Below are 17,553 nucleotides of genomic sequence, written 5' to 3'. Positions count from 1 at the left end.
CTCGCTAGCAGTTTTATAGCAGCCGTGCAAACGCTATGCCGCCGCCCACTGGGGAGTGTATTTTAGCTTAGCAGAAGTGCGAACGCATGTGCAGCCGAGCGCTGCAAAAACAGTTTGTGCAGTTTCAGAGTAGCTCTGAACCTACTCAGCACTTGCGATCACTTCAGCCTATTCGTGTCCGGATTTGACGTCATATACCCACCCAGTGAATGGCCAGCCATGCCTGCGTTATTTCAGACACGACTGCATTTTTGCAAACTCTCCCTGAAAACAGTCAGTTGACACCCATAAACGCCCCCTTCCTGTCAATCTTCTTGCGGCCATCAGTGCGACTGAAAACTTCGCTAGAACCTGAGCACAACCACAAAGGGCTTTGTACCCATACGCCGCGCGCGCGCATTGTGGGGCATACGCATGCGCAGACATTTAAGTTTTTTCACTTGATCGCTGGGCTGCGAAAATCGTCAGCGAGCGATCAATTCGACATGACCCACACAGAACCACAACCAGCGTATAACAGCAGGAGATCGCAGGCATCTGTAATCCTAAACTACTGTAAGGACATAGTAAGTAAGATACCATCTTGGCTTGCAATTGTAAATGTTATTGTGTACTGTGTGTGTATATTTACAATAAAGGGCATTTGCCACTTTACTAAACTGTTTACCTGAGTGATCAGAGAATCCGTATCCTCACAGTGAGTTTAAAGACAGACTTTATTATAGTCAGTGCTCCCAGGTAGCAGTATCAACCTTCGCTTTGGTTCCCAGAAGGGGGGATTTGGTGTACCATATAGGGTATGTAGTGTAGTGACGTAGTGTACCATATAGGCCAGGGTATGTAGTGTAGTAATGTATTGCAGTATATAGGGGCATGTAGTATACTGATGTGGTGTAGCATATAAGGTGATGTTCAGCATGTAGGGGATGTAGTATGGTGATGTAGTGCGGTGGATAGTTGAATGTAGTGCAGTGATGAAGTGTTATGATATAGTGCAGTGATATAGTGCAATGTATGGTTACACACAGAGGAGCATATAGTTGAACATGCCGCTGCCGGGGCATTTGACGCATAGGGCATTTGAGGCACATAGGGGAATATTGTCCAATAGTAACCCCTTTTTTCTAAATTTTTGATAATCTGATAATTATAGTCTGACAGGGTTTGTTTGTTTTTCTTTTTTAGTTTTTTTTTGGGGCGGCGCGCCAAATTACTGAATGAAAAACCTAGTTTCGGCCCTGTACAGTATATGGATTACTGCTAGCCCAACGGTTTCAATACTTTGGCAGTATTCCATGTACCCAGTTCAACTGGGATGGTTATTGTCATTTTTATTTCAACTTTCAATTTTTCCTTTTTTTTTTGCTTTCATAATGGTCTTGATGCAGAGGTGGTTGCAGATGAATGAACACTCATTAGATGCATTTTTCGGTTAACTGCACATGCGCAGCACTGGATAAATTCTTACTGTGCACATGCGAAAAGAGATTGTGATAGTATACGCAGTTGAGCATGACAATGCTATTACTTGGTATGGCTTCTTCAATCCATGGGCGGTTTAGGGTGGAGACTGGGAGGTGACCTAAAGTCATCGCAAAATGAGGAGGTGGCATGAGCGTGTTATGGGAGTGGCATGGGCGTGTTTCTGTATGTGGCTGCGATCTTGTTCGCAGCACCACAGCCACATTGGATATATTTAAGTAAGTTACAAGGGAGACTCTGCACCAAGCAGGGGCAGCTCGAGGAGTCGATGTTGCAACAGATGGTGAATTAATGGTAAAAAAATTGTATCCACCAGCACACCTGAGTAGTGCTCCGATAAGAAAAGTGGGCATCGAAAGGTTTGGTCAGTCCATCAAGCGGAATGCTTAAACGGGCATTTACATGTTTTTGCACTTGAGAATCCGTAATTACAGCCACATATGATCTGTGTGCACCTCTGAGTCTGGCCCAATGTCATTTGTTTCATAGCAAAATATTAGGTATTGGCTTAATTATATTACTAAGGAGGAGAGAGTCCTAAGGTATAAACAGATGTTTGTAAACAACATTACAGGGGGGAATCCAATTACGTGCAAGCAGCTCCCAGTGTTTGCCATTGCGACAGCATGTAAGCAACAGCACCCAAACTTCCCCCCTCGCAGGCCATCTATGGATGGATTTGCACATTTTTGCTTGCTATGGCTGCGAACAAAAATCTGTGAGTCCAGCGGTATCATAGGTGCGGCATACAGCCACTCTTACTCATGGTTGCAAGCTGCTTGCACCTAATTTGATCATCACATAGTCTTCTTACCTGATATATTTTTCATATGTATAGCATACTTACCTTTTCTCAGTGCCGGGGCCTCCTGATTTTTCGTGCAATCCCATGGCCCCACGGGAGAGTGAGCAGTTCTCCTGCATCCTGCCGCTTCCTAGTGAAGTGGGCCGGATGAGGAGATTTCAAAGAAGTTCAGTGCAAGTATGGAGGGGGCGTGGCTTAATGAAGCAAACTGTCGTCATTAAGCCCCGCCCCTCCCCATGGACCAGTCTTTTGAGGGCGAAGCTGTCACTGACAGTCTAGCCCCGCCCCCGAAGGTGCCAGCTTCATCTCCTCTTCAGTCTTCTCCTGCAGCATGACCAACCAGAAGATATCATTAATGACCAGTGGGAGTGTCATTCCAATACGGCAAACTGTCCCGACATCGTCCTAGTGTGTACCAAGCCTTAGTGTCTTATGGATGATATACTCCCGAATCATTTATAATAGTTCCAAAATGGTTATAGTACAAGTCTATCATTGCAGCTTCATGATGCTGCCTACTATAAAAAGTGCAAATTACATAATATCACAATATAAAGTGTCCCATGCTCTCTCCTAATTTAAATGGATAGATACTGTAATGAATAGTGTGTGAAATTTTAATGACATTTAATCATCCCTTCACAAATTTTTACAGAAATATAATTACTTATAAAATCATGCACTAAAGTGACAACATATAGAGTACAAACATACAGTATATAAAAAAATTAGTGCACAGGGAATTCATTGCATTCAATTAGATATTTGGGGAAATGTCTAATTTGGTTGCTGTTTGTTACATTAACTATTCCAATTACTTGTACACACATTTTCATGAATGTTCCACCATCATTTCTTCTGCATTATAGTGTAATCATATTCTAATAAATTAGTACAGAGGTAATTCTAGAAGCGTTGTATAGAATCCATCAGTACGCCTTGAGCTTCCAGCATAACAGAAGCTAAGGCTGTCAACTGGTTGTGCCCCAAAGTGTTCAACTTGGATATTATTGTACAACTCTGGTAAGAAAAGAAGGCTGGTATTTTTACTAGCTACATTTCTAGGGACTTTTGCTACAGTCAAATGGAAGCTGTTGGACTGTGGTGGATCTATTACTATCAAGCCTTTGCTGCGGAAGCTTTGACTTAGTGTGCGTACAAAACTCGGTAACCCTGGTATAGGCAAGGGTTCCAAATAGAGCACACGAGAATGAAAATCTCTCAGCCCAGCAAAGCTTAGGATGACACTGGGCGGAAGAATACGTTGGACTTCATTCTTCACTTCTTGAAGGACTGTGTGAGCGATTTCCATGTCATCTGAAGACTCCAAGTGCAAAAGACACAATGATAAGTGAAGTTCTGGCACTGGGGTACAATATTCTGTCATAGCTGGGTTATGTTTCTGGAGAACACTTTGTATTTCTTTCACAGAATGTCTGACCTCTTCACTGCTAACACGGACTGCTATAAAGTGTGTAGGCCTCAATTTTTTAGTTTCCCGCTCTTTCGAATAATTACTACAGTTATTATCCTCATACTCTCCATCTTCATTTACCAACATATCTGAATTTGCCTGTTCACAGCTGTCTTCAGTCTTCTCCCTTACTGTTTGCCTCAAAGTCTCGTACTGATGGATTATATCTAGGATTGTCAGACCACTTCCTGATGATCCAAAGACATTGTCTGTGCGGCTAGCCTTGTCCCACACCACCAATTCATGATATTTGAAGTACTGAATACGATGCTTTGGTATGGCAAGTACATCTACTCCAACTGAAGCCAAATCTTCCCAAGAAAAGGCAGAGAATGGTTTTTCAATTGTTCCCAAAAACCTATCGAGGTAACCAACTGTAAAGCTTTCCTTTGGCAAGTTTGTGTCCCACTGAAGTCTGGAAATGACATCAGTGGCTGTTTTCATTGGAGGCTTTTTACCCTTTGGTTCAGGTACATGTTTAACAGTGCCTGTTTTATCCTTGTTTAATTGTTGTTGTTCAGATAAGCCTGTATGGGTGTTCCTACATTTGTCCCCAAATCTGCAGCGTCCAAGGAGAAAAAATTGGCATATTGTACCCTCAGATTCTTCTCCTATGTGGTCTGACATTTCACGTTGCTCATTACATGAAGCAACTTCCTCCATGGCGGCTTCATTGTCTTCCTCGACAGGTTCCTCTATGGTGTCAACTGTATTTTCACTATTTGCCATTTCTTGGCTCTGGTCACTGTACAAATACAGAACATAAAAATAATGGGCATATAATGTAACATCTAGAACAGACAAGACAGCATACATGGGATTTCATAAATACAATTAATTATGTGAAAATTACTTATTTGAATATCTGCATGAGCAATTATTAGGGAGGGAGTAAGTCGAATGTGCAGACAAAAGTTGCGTATATGGCAAGTTAATGTTTCTCAGGGCAAAATTAATTGCAATATTTAAACCTCTTTGAGTAATTATATAACACTCATGCAATATGTGTTATTGCTACATGGAATTGGAAATTGAATTTGATCATGGCCTGGGAAAGGGGATGCGGTCAAGTTGCCGCCGGCCGGAATCCCGGCGGTCGAAATACCGACGCCGGAATCCCGACCGCCACAATCCCGACATATTCTCCCTCCGTGGGTGTCCACGACACCCATAGAGGGAGAATACAATAGTGTGCCGAGCGTAGCGAGGCACCGTGCCCGCAGCGTGGCGAGCGAAGTGAGCCCGCAAGGGGCTGCGTTCCGCTCGCCACCCCTGTCGGGATTGTGTGGTCGGGATTCCGGCGTCGGTATTTCGACCGCCGGGATTCCGGCCGGCGGCATTTTAGTACTGATCCCTGTCAAAGGGCTTGCAGAATAACATGACTATTTGAAGTATAGTACTTTTATCAGTTTTTATATATATTTTTTTAGCTTTTCTGTCCAAATGAAAGAAAAGGCTACAAAAATTTCTTCAGTAATATGGTCATATATAACAACTAAGGACTGAAATGGCAGGGACACTGTAGCAAAAGATGGGGGTAATAATAGGATTTTAATTACCTACCGGTAAATACTTTTCTCGTAGTCCGCAGAGGATGCTGGGGTCCAATTTAGTACCATGTGGTATAGACAGGTCCTTTGGGAGCCACTGGCACTTTAAGAATTTAATAGTGTGGGCTGGCCACACCCTCTATGCCCCTCCTACCAGACTCAGTCTAGAAACTGTGCCTGAGGAGACGGACATACTTCGAGAGAAGGAAATAAACAGATAGTGGTGAGATTCACACCAGCTCACATATAACAAAAAAGAAAGCCAAGCTAACCAACTTGGAACAATTCAGCAACGGCTGAACCAGCAATACTGAACCAAGTAACTATGCAGCGGGTGCCCAGCATCCTCTACGGATTACGAGATTTACCGGTAGGTAATTAAAATCCTATTTTCTCTTACGTCCTAGAGGATGCTTTGGTCCAATTTAGTACCATGGGGATATACCAAAACTCCCAGTACGGGAGGGAGAGTGCTGAGGTTCCTGCAGAACAGATTGACCAAACTTTAGGTCCTCAGTGGCCAAAGTATCGAACTTGTAGAACATAGCAAACGTGTTCGACCCTGACCAAGTAGCTGCTCGGCAAAGCAGCAAAGCCGCCCAGGAAGAACCCACCTTACGAGTAGAGTGGGCCTGACAGAATTTGGAATCCGCAATCCTGCCGTCGAATAAGCATGCTGGATAGTAAGCCTGATCCAGCGAGAAATCGTCTGCTTAGAAGCAGGACACCCAATCTTGTTGGGATCATAAAGGACAAACAGAGTGTCCGATTTCCTGTGATGTGAAATTCTCTTCACATATATCTTCAAAGCCAGCACAACATCCAAGGACTTTGAGCTAATTGAGGTGTCAGTAGCCACTGGCACCACAACAGGTTGGTTGATATGAGAAGCCAACACAACCTTTGGATTAAATTGCTGATGCCTTCTGAGCTCGGCTCTATCCTCATGGAAAATCAAGTAGGGGCTCTTGTGCGACAATGCCCCCAATTCCGACACACATCTTGCAGATGCCAATGCCAACAGTGTGACCGTCTTCCAAGTAAGAAACTTTACGTCCTCCTCCTGTAAAGGTTCGAACCAATCCGATTGCAGGAACTGCAGCACCACATTAAGATCCCAAGACGCCGTAGGATGCACAAAGGGTGGTTGGATGTGCAGAACTCCTTTCAAGAAAGTCTGAACCTCAGGGATAGCAGCCAATTGTTTCCGGAAGAAAATGGACAAGGCCGAAATCTGGACTTTGATTGAGCCCAAGCGTAGGCCCACATCCACACCTGTGTGCAGAAAGAGAAAACGTCCCAGTTGAAACTCCACCATAGGAAACTTCTTGGATTCACACCAAGAGACATAACTTTTCCAAATCCGATGGTAATGTTTAGACGTTACCCCTTTCCCAGCTTGGATCAGAGTAGGAATAACCTTGTTCGGAATGCCCTTCCGAGCTAAGATCTGGCGTTCAACATCCATGCCATCAAACGTAGCCGTGGTAAGTCTTGATAGGCGAATGGTCCCTGTTGTAGAAGGTCCTCACGAAGAGGAAGAGGCCTCGGATCCTCCAGCAGTAATGCCAGAAGATCCGCGTACCAAGCCCTTCTTGGCCAGTCCGGAGCAATGAGGATCGCCGGAATTCCTGATCTTTCTATTAGTTTGAGAACCTTTGGGATGAGTGGAAGTGGAGGGAACACATACACTGACTGGATCACCCACTGAGTCACCAGGGTTTCCACCGCCACTGCTCAAATGTCTATTTGAGGTACAAACCATTGGCATGTTACCTCTGCGAACACCTCCGTGTGGAGGCCCCATTCTCCTGGATGGAAATTGTGTCTGCTGAGGAAGTTCGGTCCCAGTTGTCCACTCCTGGAATGAAGATCGCCGACAGCGCCAGCTCGTGCCTTTCTGCCCAGAGAAGGATTTTTGTTACTTCTGACATTGCAGCCCTGCTCTTCGTTCTGCCCTGCCTGTTTATGTAGGACACTGCTGTGAAGTTGTCCAACTGAACCAGAATGGCTCGATCTTGCAGAAGATGTGCCGCTTGGAGAAAGCCGTTGTACATGACCCTTAGTTCCACAATGTTTATTGTAAGGACAGATTCCTGACTTGACAACCTTACTTGGAAGTTTTTCCCCTGGGTGACTGCTCCCCAACCTCTGAGGCTTGCATCCGTGGTTAGAAGAATCCAATTCTGAATTCCGAACCTGCACCCCTCGAGCAGGTGAGAAGTTTGCAGCCATCAGAGGTGTGAAATTCTGGTTTTCGGCGACAGGCGTATCTGCTGGTGCATGTGAAGATGTGATTCTGACCACTTGTCCAGGAGATCCAGCTGGAAGAACCTTGTATGGAATCTTTCGTACTGTAGAGCCTCGTAGGAGGCTACCATCTTCCCCAGTAGGCGAATGCACTGATGAACCGATACCCGGGCTGGACGCAAGACATCCCGGATCATTGACTGGATCACCAACGCTTTCTCCAGTGGTAGAAACACCCTCTGCACTTCCGTTTTGAGTATCATCCCCAGGAAGGGCAGTCTCCTTGTCGGTTCCAAATAGGACTTTGGAAGGTTCAGGATCCACCCATGATTCCGGAGTAGTTGAGTTGTGAGTGCAATACTCTGTAACAGCTTCTCCTTGGAAGATGCTTTTATCAACAGATCATCCAGATATGAAATTATGTTCACTCCCTGTTTGCGGAGGAGGAGATTCATCTCTGCCATGACCTTGGTGAACACCCTCGGTGCTGTGGAGAGGCCGAATGGTAATGTCTGGAACTGATAGTGACAGTCCTGTAGTGCAAACCGTAGATAGGCCTGCTGAGGTGGCCAGATCGGAATGTGAAGGTATGCATCCTAGATATCCAGGGATACTAGGAATTCCCCCTCCAGACCTGATATCACGTTCTCAGAGACTCCATCTTGAATTGGAAAACCCTCAAGTAAGGGTTCAATGACTTCAGGTTCAAAAAATAAGAATTTACTTACCGATAATTCTATTTCTCGTAGTCCGTAGTGGATGCTGGGGACTCCGTCAGGACCATGGGGAATAGCGGCTCCGCAGGAGACAGGGCACAAAAGCAAGCTTTTAGGATCACATGGTGTGTACTGGCTCCTCCCCCTATGACCCTCCTCCAAGCCTCAGTTAGGTACTGTGCCCGGACGAGCGTACACAATAAGGAAGGATCTTGAATCCCGGGTAAGACTCATACCAGCCACACCAATCACACCGTACAACTTGTGATCTGAACCCAGTTAACAGTATGATAACAAAGAAGTAGCCTCTTAAAAAAGATGGCTCACAACAATAATAACCCGATTTTTGTAACAATAACTATGTACAAGTAATGCAGACAATCCGCACTTGGGATGGGCGCCCAGCATCCACTACGGACTACGAGAAATAGAATTATCGGTAAGTAAATTCTTATTTTCTCTAACGTCCTAGTGGATGCTGGGGACTCCGTCAGGACCATGGGGATTATACCAAAGCTCCCAAACGGGCGGGAGAGTGCGGATGACTCTGCAGCACCGAATGAGAGGACTCCAAGTCCTCTTTAGCCAGAGTATCAAATTTGTAAAATTTTACAAACGTGTTCTCCCCTGACCACGTAGCTGCTCGGCAAAGTTGTAATGCCGAGACCCCTCGGGCAGCCGCCCAAGATGAGCCCACCTTCCTTGTGGAGTGGGCTTTTACAGTTTTAGGCTGTGGCAGGCCTGCCACAGAATGTGCAAGTTGAATTGTGCTACAGATCCAACGAGCAATCGTCTGCTTAGACGCAGGAGCACCCATCTTGTTGGGTGCATACAAGATAAACAACGAGTCAGATTTTCTGACTCCAGCTGTCCTTGAAATATATATTTTCAATGCTCTGACAACGTCCAGTAACTTGGAGTCCTCCAAGTCGCTAGTAGCCGCAGGCACCACAATAGGCTGGTTCAAGTGAAAAGCCGAAACCACCTTAGGGAGAAAATGAGGACGTGTCCGCAGTTCTGCCCTGTCCGAATGGAAAATCAGATATGGGCTTTTGTACGATAAAGCCGCCAACTCTGAAACTCTCCTGGCTGAAGCCAGGGCCAATAGCATGGTTACTTTCCATGTAAGATACTTCAAATCTACCGATTTGAGAGGCTCAAACCAATGAGATTTGAGAAATTCCAAAACTACGTTTAGATCCCACGGTGCCACTGGAGGCACAATTGGGGGTTGTATATGTAGTACACCCTTGACAAAAGTTTGTACTTCAGGCACTGAAGCCAATTCTTTCTGGAAGAAGATTGATAAGGCCGAAATTTGAACTTTAATAGACCCCAATTTGAGGCCCATAGACAATCCTGCCTGCAGGAAATGTAGGAATCGACCCAATTGAAATTCTTCCGTTGGGGCCTTCTTGGCCTCACACCACGCAACATATTTTCTCCAAATGCGGTGATAATGTTGTGCGGTCACTTCCTTCCTAGCTTTAATCAAGGTAGGAATAACTTCCTCTGGAATGCCCTTTTCTTTTAGAATCCGGCGTTCAACCGCCATGCCGTCAAACGCAGTCGCGGTAAGTCTTGGAACATACAAGGTCCCTGCTGAAGCAGATCCCTTCTTAGAGGTAGAGGCCACGGATCTTCCGTGAGCATCTCTTGAAGTTCCGGATACCAAGTTCTTCTTGGCCAATCCGGAGCCACTAGTATTGTTCTTACTCCCCTTTTCCGTATAATTCTCAGTACCTTTGGTATGAGAGGCAGAGGAGGAAACACATACACTGACTGGTACACCCACGGTGTTACCAGAGCGTCCACAGCTATTGCCTGAGGGTCTCTTGACCTGGCGCAATATCTGTCCAGTTTTTTGTTGAGGCGAGACGCCATCATGTCCACCTTTGGTTTTTCCCAATGGTTCACAATCATGTGGAAAACTTCCGGATGAAGTCCCCACTCTCCCGGGTGAAGGTCGTGTCTGCTGAGGAAGTCTGCTTCCCAGTTGTCCACTCCCGGGATGAACACTGCTGACAGTGCTATGACATGATTTTCCGCCCAGCGAAGAATCCTTGCAGCTTCTGTCATTGCTCTTCTGCTTCTCGTGCCGCCTTGTCTGTTTACGTGGGCGACTGCCGTGATGTTGTCCGACTGGATCAACACCGGCTGACCCTGAAGCAGCGGTTTCGCCAAGCTTAGAGCATTGTAGATCGCTCTTAGCTCTAGTATATTTATGTGAAGAGACGTCTCCAGGTTTGACCATACACCCTGGAAGTTTCTTCCCTGTGTGACTGCTCCCCAGCCCCGTAGGCTGGCATCCGTAGTCACCAGGACCCAGTCCTGTATGCCGAACCTGCGGCCCTCTAACAGATGGGCACTCTGCAACCACCACAGGAGAGACAACCTTGTCCTTGGTGACAGTGTTATCCGCTGATGCATGTGCAGATGCGATCCGGACCATTTGTCCAGCAGATCCCACTGAAATATTCGTGCATGGAATCTGCCGAATGGAATTGCTTCGTAAGAAGCCACCATCTTTCCCAGGACTCTTGTGCATTGATGTACTGACACATTTCCTGGTTTTAGGAGGTTCCTGACAAGTTCGGATAACTCCCTTGCTTTCTCCTCCGGGAGAAACACCTTTTTCTGAACCGTGTCCAGAATCATTCCCAGGAACAGCAGACGTGTTGTCGGGGACAATTGAGATTTTGGAAGATTCAGAATCCACCCGTGTTGTTGAAGCACTACTTGGGTTAGTGCTACACCGATTTCCAGCTGTTCTCTGGACTTTGCCCTTATCAGGAGATCGTCCAAGTAAGGGATAATTAATACGCCTTTTCTTCGTAGAAGAACCATCATTTCGGTCATTACCTTGGTAAAGACCCGAGGTGCCGTGGACAAACCAAACGGCAGCGTTTGAAACTGATAATGACAGTCTTGTATCACGAACCTGAGATACCCTTGGTGTGAGGGGTAAATTGGGACATGCAGATAAGCATCTTTTATGTCCAGGGACACCATGAAGTCCCCTTCTTCCAGATTCGCTATCACTGCTCTTAGTGACTCCATCTTGAACTTGAATTTCTGTATGTACAGGTTCAAGGATTTCAGATTTAGAATAGGTCTTACCGAACCGTCCGGCTTCGGTACCACAAATAGTGTGGAATAATACCCCTTTCCCTGTTGTAGGAGGGGTACCTTGACTATCACCTGCTGAGAATACAGCTTGTGAATGGCTTCCAATACCGTCGCCCTTTCTGAGGGAGACGTTGGTAAAGCAGACTTTAGGAAACGGCGAGGGGGAGATCTTTCGAATTCCAACATGTAACCCTGAGATACTATCTGCAGGATCCACGGGTCCACCTGTGAGCGAGCCCACTGATTGCTGAAAATCTTTAGTCGACCCCCCACCGCTCCTGAGTCCGCTTGTAAAGCCCCAGCGTCATGCTGATGGCTTTGTAGAACCCGGGGCGGGCTTCTGGTCCTGGGCAGGGGCTGCTTGCTGCCCTCTCTTACCCTTTCCTCTGCCTCGTGGCAGATAAGACTGTCCTTTTGCCCGCTTGTTTTTATAGGAGCGAAAGGACTGCGGCTGAAAAGACGGTGTCTTTTTCTGTTGGGAGGGGGTCTGAGGTAAAAAAGTGGATTTGCCGGCAGTTGCCGTGGCCACCAGATCCGATAGACCAACCCCAAATAATTCCTCTCCTTTATATGGCAATACTTCCATATGCCTTTTGGAATCCGCATCACCTGACCACTGTCGCGTCCATAAACTTCTTCTGGCAGATATGGACATCGCACTTACTCTCGATGCCAGAGTGCAAACATCCCTCTGAGCATCTCGCATATAAAGAAACGCATCCTTTAATTGCTCTAGAGTCAATAAAATACTGTCCCTATCCAGGGTATCAATATTTTCAGTCAGGGAATCCAACCACACTACCCCAGCACTGCACATCCAGGCTGAGGCTATTGCTGGTCGGAGTATAACACCAGTATGCGTGTATATACTCTTCAGGGTAGTTTCCAGCCTCCTATCTGCTGGATCCTTGAGGGCGGCCGTATCTGGAGACGGCAACGCCACTTGTTTTGATAAACGTGTGAGCGCTTTATCCACCCTAGGGGGTGTTTCCCAGCGCGCCCTAACCTCTGGTGGGAAAGGGTATAATGCCAATAACTTCTTAGAAATTAGCAGTTTTCTATCTGGGTTAACCCACGCTTCATCACACACGTCATTCAATTCCTCTGATTCTGGAAAAGCTACAGGTAGTTTTTTCACCCCCCACATAATACCCCTTTTTGAGGTACCTGCAGTATCAGAGATCTGCAAAGCCTCCTTCATTGCCGTGATCATATAACGTGTGGCCCTATTGGAAAATACGTTTGTTTCTTCACCGTCGACACTAGATTCATCTGTGTCGGTACCTGTGTCGACTGACTGAGGTAAGGGACGTTTTACAGCCCCTGACGGTGTCTGAGACGCCTGAGCAGGTACTAACTGGTTTTCCGGCCGTCTCATTTCGTCAACTGACTTTGGTAATGTACTAACATTATCACGTAATTCCATAATTAAAGCCATCCATTCCGGTGTCGACTCCCTAGGGGGTGACATCACCATTACCGGCAATTGCTCCGCCTCCACACCAACATCGTCCTCATACATGTCGACACACACGTACCGACACACAGCAGACACACAGGGATTGCTCTTATCGAAGACAGGACCCCACTAGCCCTTTGGGGAGACAGAGGGAGAGTTTGCCAGCACACACCAAAAGCGCTATAAAATGTATATAAACAACCCTAAAAGGTGTTGTTTTTGTTATATGCGCTTTAAATATATAAATATCGCCAAAATATGCCCCCCTTCTCTTTGTTACCCTGTTTCTGTAGTGCAGTGCAGGGGAGAGTCCTGGGAGCCTTCCTCACAGCGGAGCTGAGCAGGAAAATGGCGCTGTGTGCTGAGGAGAATAAGCCCCGCCCCCTATCCGGCGGGCTTTTCTCCCGGGTTTTGAGATATCTGGCCTGGGTTAAATACATACATATAGCCTCAATGGCTATATGTGATGTATTCTTTGCCATCAAAGGTATTAAATATTGCTGCCCAGGGCGCCCCCAGCAGCGCCCTGCACCCTCCGTGACCGTTCAGTGTGAAGTGTGTAGCAACAATGGCGCACAGCTGCAGTGCTGTGCGCTACCTTCATGAAGGCTGAAGAGCCTTCTGCCGCCTGTTTCCGGACCCTCGATCTTCAGCATCTGTAAGGGGGATCGGCGGCGCGGCTCCGGGACGAACCCCAGACCTGTGTTCCGACTCCCTCTGAAGCTATGTCCAGTAGCCTAAGACTCCAATCCATCCTGCACGCAGGTGAGTTGAAAATCTCTCCCCTAAGTCCCTCGATGCAGTGAGCCTGTTGCCAGCAGGACTCACTGAAAATAATAAACCTAAAAACTTTTTCTAAGCAGCTCTTTAGGAGAGCCACCTAGATTGCACCCTGCTCGGACGGGCACAAAAACCTAACTGAGGCTTGGAGGAGGGTCATAGGGGGAGGAGCCAGTACACACCATGTGATCCTAAAAGCTTGCTTTTGTGCCCTGTCTCCTGCGGAGCCGCTATTCCCCATGGTCCTGACGGAGTCCCCAGCATCCACTAGGACGTTAGAGAAATAAGATTTTAAACCTACCAGTAAATCTTTTTCTCCTAGTCCGTAGAGGATGGTGGGGACTCCGTAAGGACCATGGGGTATAGACAGGCTCCGCAGGAGACATGGGCACTATAAAGAACTGTTAGTATGGGTGTGCACTGGCTCCTCCCTCTATGCCCCTCCTCCAGACCTCAGTTAGAGAACTGTGCCCAGAGGAGATGGACAATATGAGGAAAGGATTTTGTTAATCTAAGGGCAAGATTCATACCAGCCCACACCAATCATACCATATAACCTGGAATATATGCAACCAGTTAACAGTATGAACAAAAAACAGTATCAGTCAAAGACCAATTCTAACTGTAACATAACCCTTATAAAAGCAACAACTATATACAAGTCTTGCAGATGTAGTCCGGCCTGGGACGGGGGACGCCCAGCATCCTCTACGGACTAGGAGAAAAAGATTTACCGGTAGGTTTAAAATCTCATTTTCTCTTACGTCCTAGAGGATGCTGGGGACTCCGTAAGGACCATGGGGTTTATACCAAAGCTCCCAACCGGGCGGGAGAGTGCGGATGACTCTGCAGCACCGACTGAGCAAACGCAAGGTCCTCATCAGCCAGGGTATCAAACTTGTAGAATTTTGCAAAAGTGTTTGAACCCGACCAAGTAGCTGCTCGGCAAAGCTGTAATGCCGAGATGCCTCGGGCAGCCGCCCAAGAAGAACCCACCTTCCTAGTGGAATGGTCCTTTACTGAATTTGGTAACGGCAATCCAGCCGCAGAATGAGCCTGCTGAATCGTGTTACAGATCCAGCGAGCAATAGTCTTCTTAGAAGCAGGAGCGCCAACCTTGTTGGCCGCATACAGGACAAACAGAGCCTCTGTTTTCCTAGCCCTAGCTACATAAATCTTTAAGGGCCTGACTACATCCAGGGACTTGGAGTCCTCCCAGGCACCACAATAGGTTGGTTCATATGAAATGAAGAAACCACCTTAGGCAAAAATTGAGGACGTGTCCTCAATTCCGCTCTATCCACATGGAAAATCAAATAGGGGCTCTTGTGGGACAAGGCCGCCAATTCGGACACCCGCCTTGCAGATGGCAAGGCCAATAACATGACCACCTTCCACGTGAGAAATTTTAATTCCACTGTTTGAAGAGGTTCAAACCAGTGAGATGTCAGGAAACTTAACACCAAGTTAAGGTTCCACGGTGCCACTGGGGGCACAAAGGGGGGCTGGATGTGCAGCACTCCCTTCACAAACGTCTGGACTTCTGGGAGAGAAGCCAATTCCCTCTGGAAGAATATAGATAGGGCCGAAATCTGTACCTTAATGGAGCCTAACTTCAGGCCCATATCCACTCCTGTCTGTAGAAAGTGGAGAAACCGACCCAGATGGAATTCTTCCGTAGGAGCATTCTTGGCTTCACACCAAGATACATACTTCCTCCAGATATGGTGATAGTGCTTTGCCGTCACTTCCTTCCTAGCCTTTATCAGAGTAGGGATGACTTCCTCCGGAATACCATTCCCAGCTAGGATGCGGTGTTCAACCGCCATGCCGTCAAACGTAACCGCGGTAAGTCATGGAACACACATGGCCCCTGCTGTAACAGGTCCTCCCTGAGAGGAAGAGGCCACGGATCTTCTGTGAGCATTTCTTGAAGATCTGAGTACCAGGCCCTTCGAGGCCAATCTGGAACAATGAGTGTTGTCAGCACTCTTCTTTGTCTTATGATTCTCAATATTTTTGAGATGAGAGGAAGAGGAGGAAACACATAGACCGACTGAAACACCCATGGTGTCACTAGGGCGTCTACTGCTACTGCCTGAGGGTCCCGTGACCTGGCACAATACCTCCGAAGCTTCTTGTTGAGGCGTGACGCCATCATGTCTATTTGAGGAATTCCCCAACGACTTGTTATCTCTGCAAAAACTTCTTGATTAAGTCCCCACTCTCCCGGATAGCGATCGTGTCTGCTGAGGAAGTCTGCTTCCCAGTTGTCCACTCCCGGAATGAAGACAGCTGACAGAGCGCTTATGTGATTTTCTGCCCAGCGAAGAATCCTAGTGGCTTCCGCCATCGCCACTCTGCTCCTTGTCCCGCCTTGGCGGTTTACATGAGCCACAGCTGTGACGTTGTCTGATTGAATCAGAACCGGTAGGTCGCGAATTAGATTCTCCGCTTGTCATAGGCCGTTGTATATGGCCCTCAATTCCAGTATGTTGATGTGTAGACAAGCCTCCTGGCTTGACCATAGTCCCTGAAAATTTCTTCCTTGTGTGACTGCTCCCCACCCTCGGAGGCTCGCGTCCGTGGTCACCAGAACCCAGTCCTGAATGCCGAACCTGCGACCCTCTAGAAGGTGAGCACTCTGCAGCCACCACAGGAGAGACACCCTGGCCCTGGGGGACAGGGATATTTTCTGATGTATTTGTAGATGGGACCCGGACCACTTGTCAAGAAGGTCCCACTGAAAAGTCCTCTCATGAAACCTGCCGAAGGGGATGGCCTCGTAGGCTGCTACCATTTTTCCCAGAACACGAGTGCATTGATGAACAGACACTCTTTTTGGTTTTAGCAGGTCTCTGACCATGTTCTGGAGATCCTGGGCTTTTTCCAATGGGAGAAAAACACTCTTTTGTTCCGTGTCCAGAATCATGCCTAGGAATGATAGCAGAGTCGTTGGAACCAATTGTGACTTTGGCAGATTGAGAATCCAACCGTGCTTTTGCAGCACTTTCAGGGAGAGCGACACGCTCTTCAGCAATTGGTCTCTCGATCTCACCTTTATCAGGAGATCGTCCAAGTATGGGATAATTGTGACTCCCTGCTTGCGCAGGAGCACCATCATCTCCGCCAATACCTTGGTGAAAATCCTCGGGGCCGTGGAAAGCCCAAACGGCAACGTCTGAAACTGGTTAGGACAGTCCTGTACAGCGAATCTCAGGTACTCCTGATGAGGGAGGTAAATGGGGACATGAAGGTATGCATCCTTTATGTCTAGTGACACCATCAAATCCCCCCCTTCCAGGCTGGATATAACAGCGCGGAGCGATTCCATCTTGAATTTTAAACTTTTTCAAGTACAGGTTTAGGGATTTTAGAATTAAAACGGGTCTGACCGAACCATCCGGCTTCGGGACCACAAACAGGGTTGAATAATACCCTTTTCCCTGTTGGACCAGGGCAACCTTGACCACCACTTGCTGTTGACACAGCTTTTGAATTGCAGCTAACACCACTTCCCTCTCCGGGGGTGAAGCTGGCAAGGCCGACTTGAAAAATCGGCAAGGGGGCACCTCTTCGAATTCCAGCTTGTAGCCTTGAGAGACAATTTCCATCGCCCAAGGATCCACATCTGAAAGAATCCAGATCTGGCTGAAAAGTCGAAGGCGTGCCCCCACTGGTGCGGACTCCCTTATGGGAGCCCCAGCATCATGCGGTGGATTTTGTAGAAGCCGGGGAGGACTTCTGCTCCTGGGAACTAGCCGAAGCAGGTGTTCTCTTTCCTCTACCCTTACCTCTGGCAAGGAAGGAGGAGCCCCGACTTCTTCTGGACTTGTGCGACCGAAAGGACTGCATCTGATACTGTGGAGTTTTCTTTTGCTGTTGGGGAACAAAAGGTAAAAAGGTAG

At 47.2% G+C, this 17,553-nt stretch overlaps 1 protein-coding gene across 1 annotated transcript in view; it reads right to left on the bottom strand.

The window, feature by feature from the left end:
* Window positions 1–2,927: 2,927 nt before the first annotated feature.
* Window positions 2,928–17,553, bottom strand: part of LENG9 (leukocyte receptor cluster member 9) — a 32,544-nt gene continuing 17,918 nt past the window's right edge. The window contains exon 2 of the mRNA XM_063941652.1: window positions 2,928–4,506. Within this exon, the coding sequence (XP_063797722.1) occupies window positions 3,177–4,490 (1,314 nt within the window). The 5' untranslated portion in view covers window positions 4,491–4,506 and the 3' untranslated portion in view covers window positions 2,928–3,176. The remainder of the gene's footprint in view (window positions 4,507–17,553) is intronic.

Source organism: Pseudophryne corroboree, chromosome 10 (assembly GCF_028390025.1).
Source record: "Pseudophryne corroboree isolate aPseCor3 chromosome 10, aPseCor3.hap2, whole genome shotgun sequence".
NCBI classification, from domain to species: domain Eukaryota; kingdom Metazoa; phylum Chordata; class Amphibia; order Anura; family Myobatrachidae; genus Pseudophryne; species Pseudophryne corroboree.
Note: the sequence above shows the minus strand (reverse complement) of the source record. Positions and strands in the feature narration are given on the sequence as shown.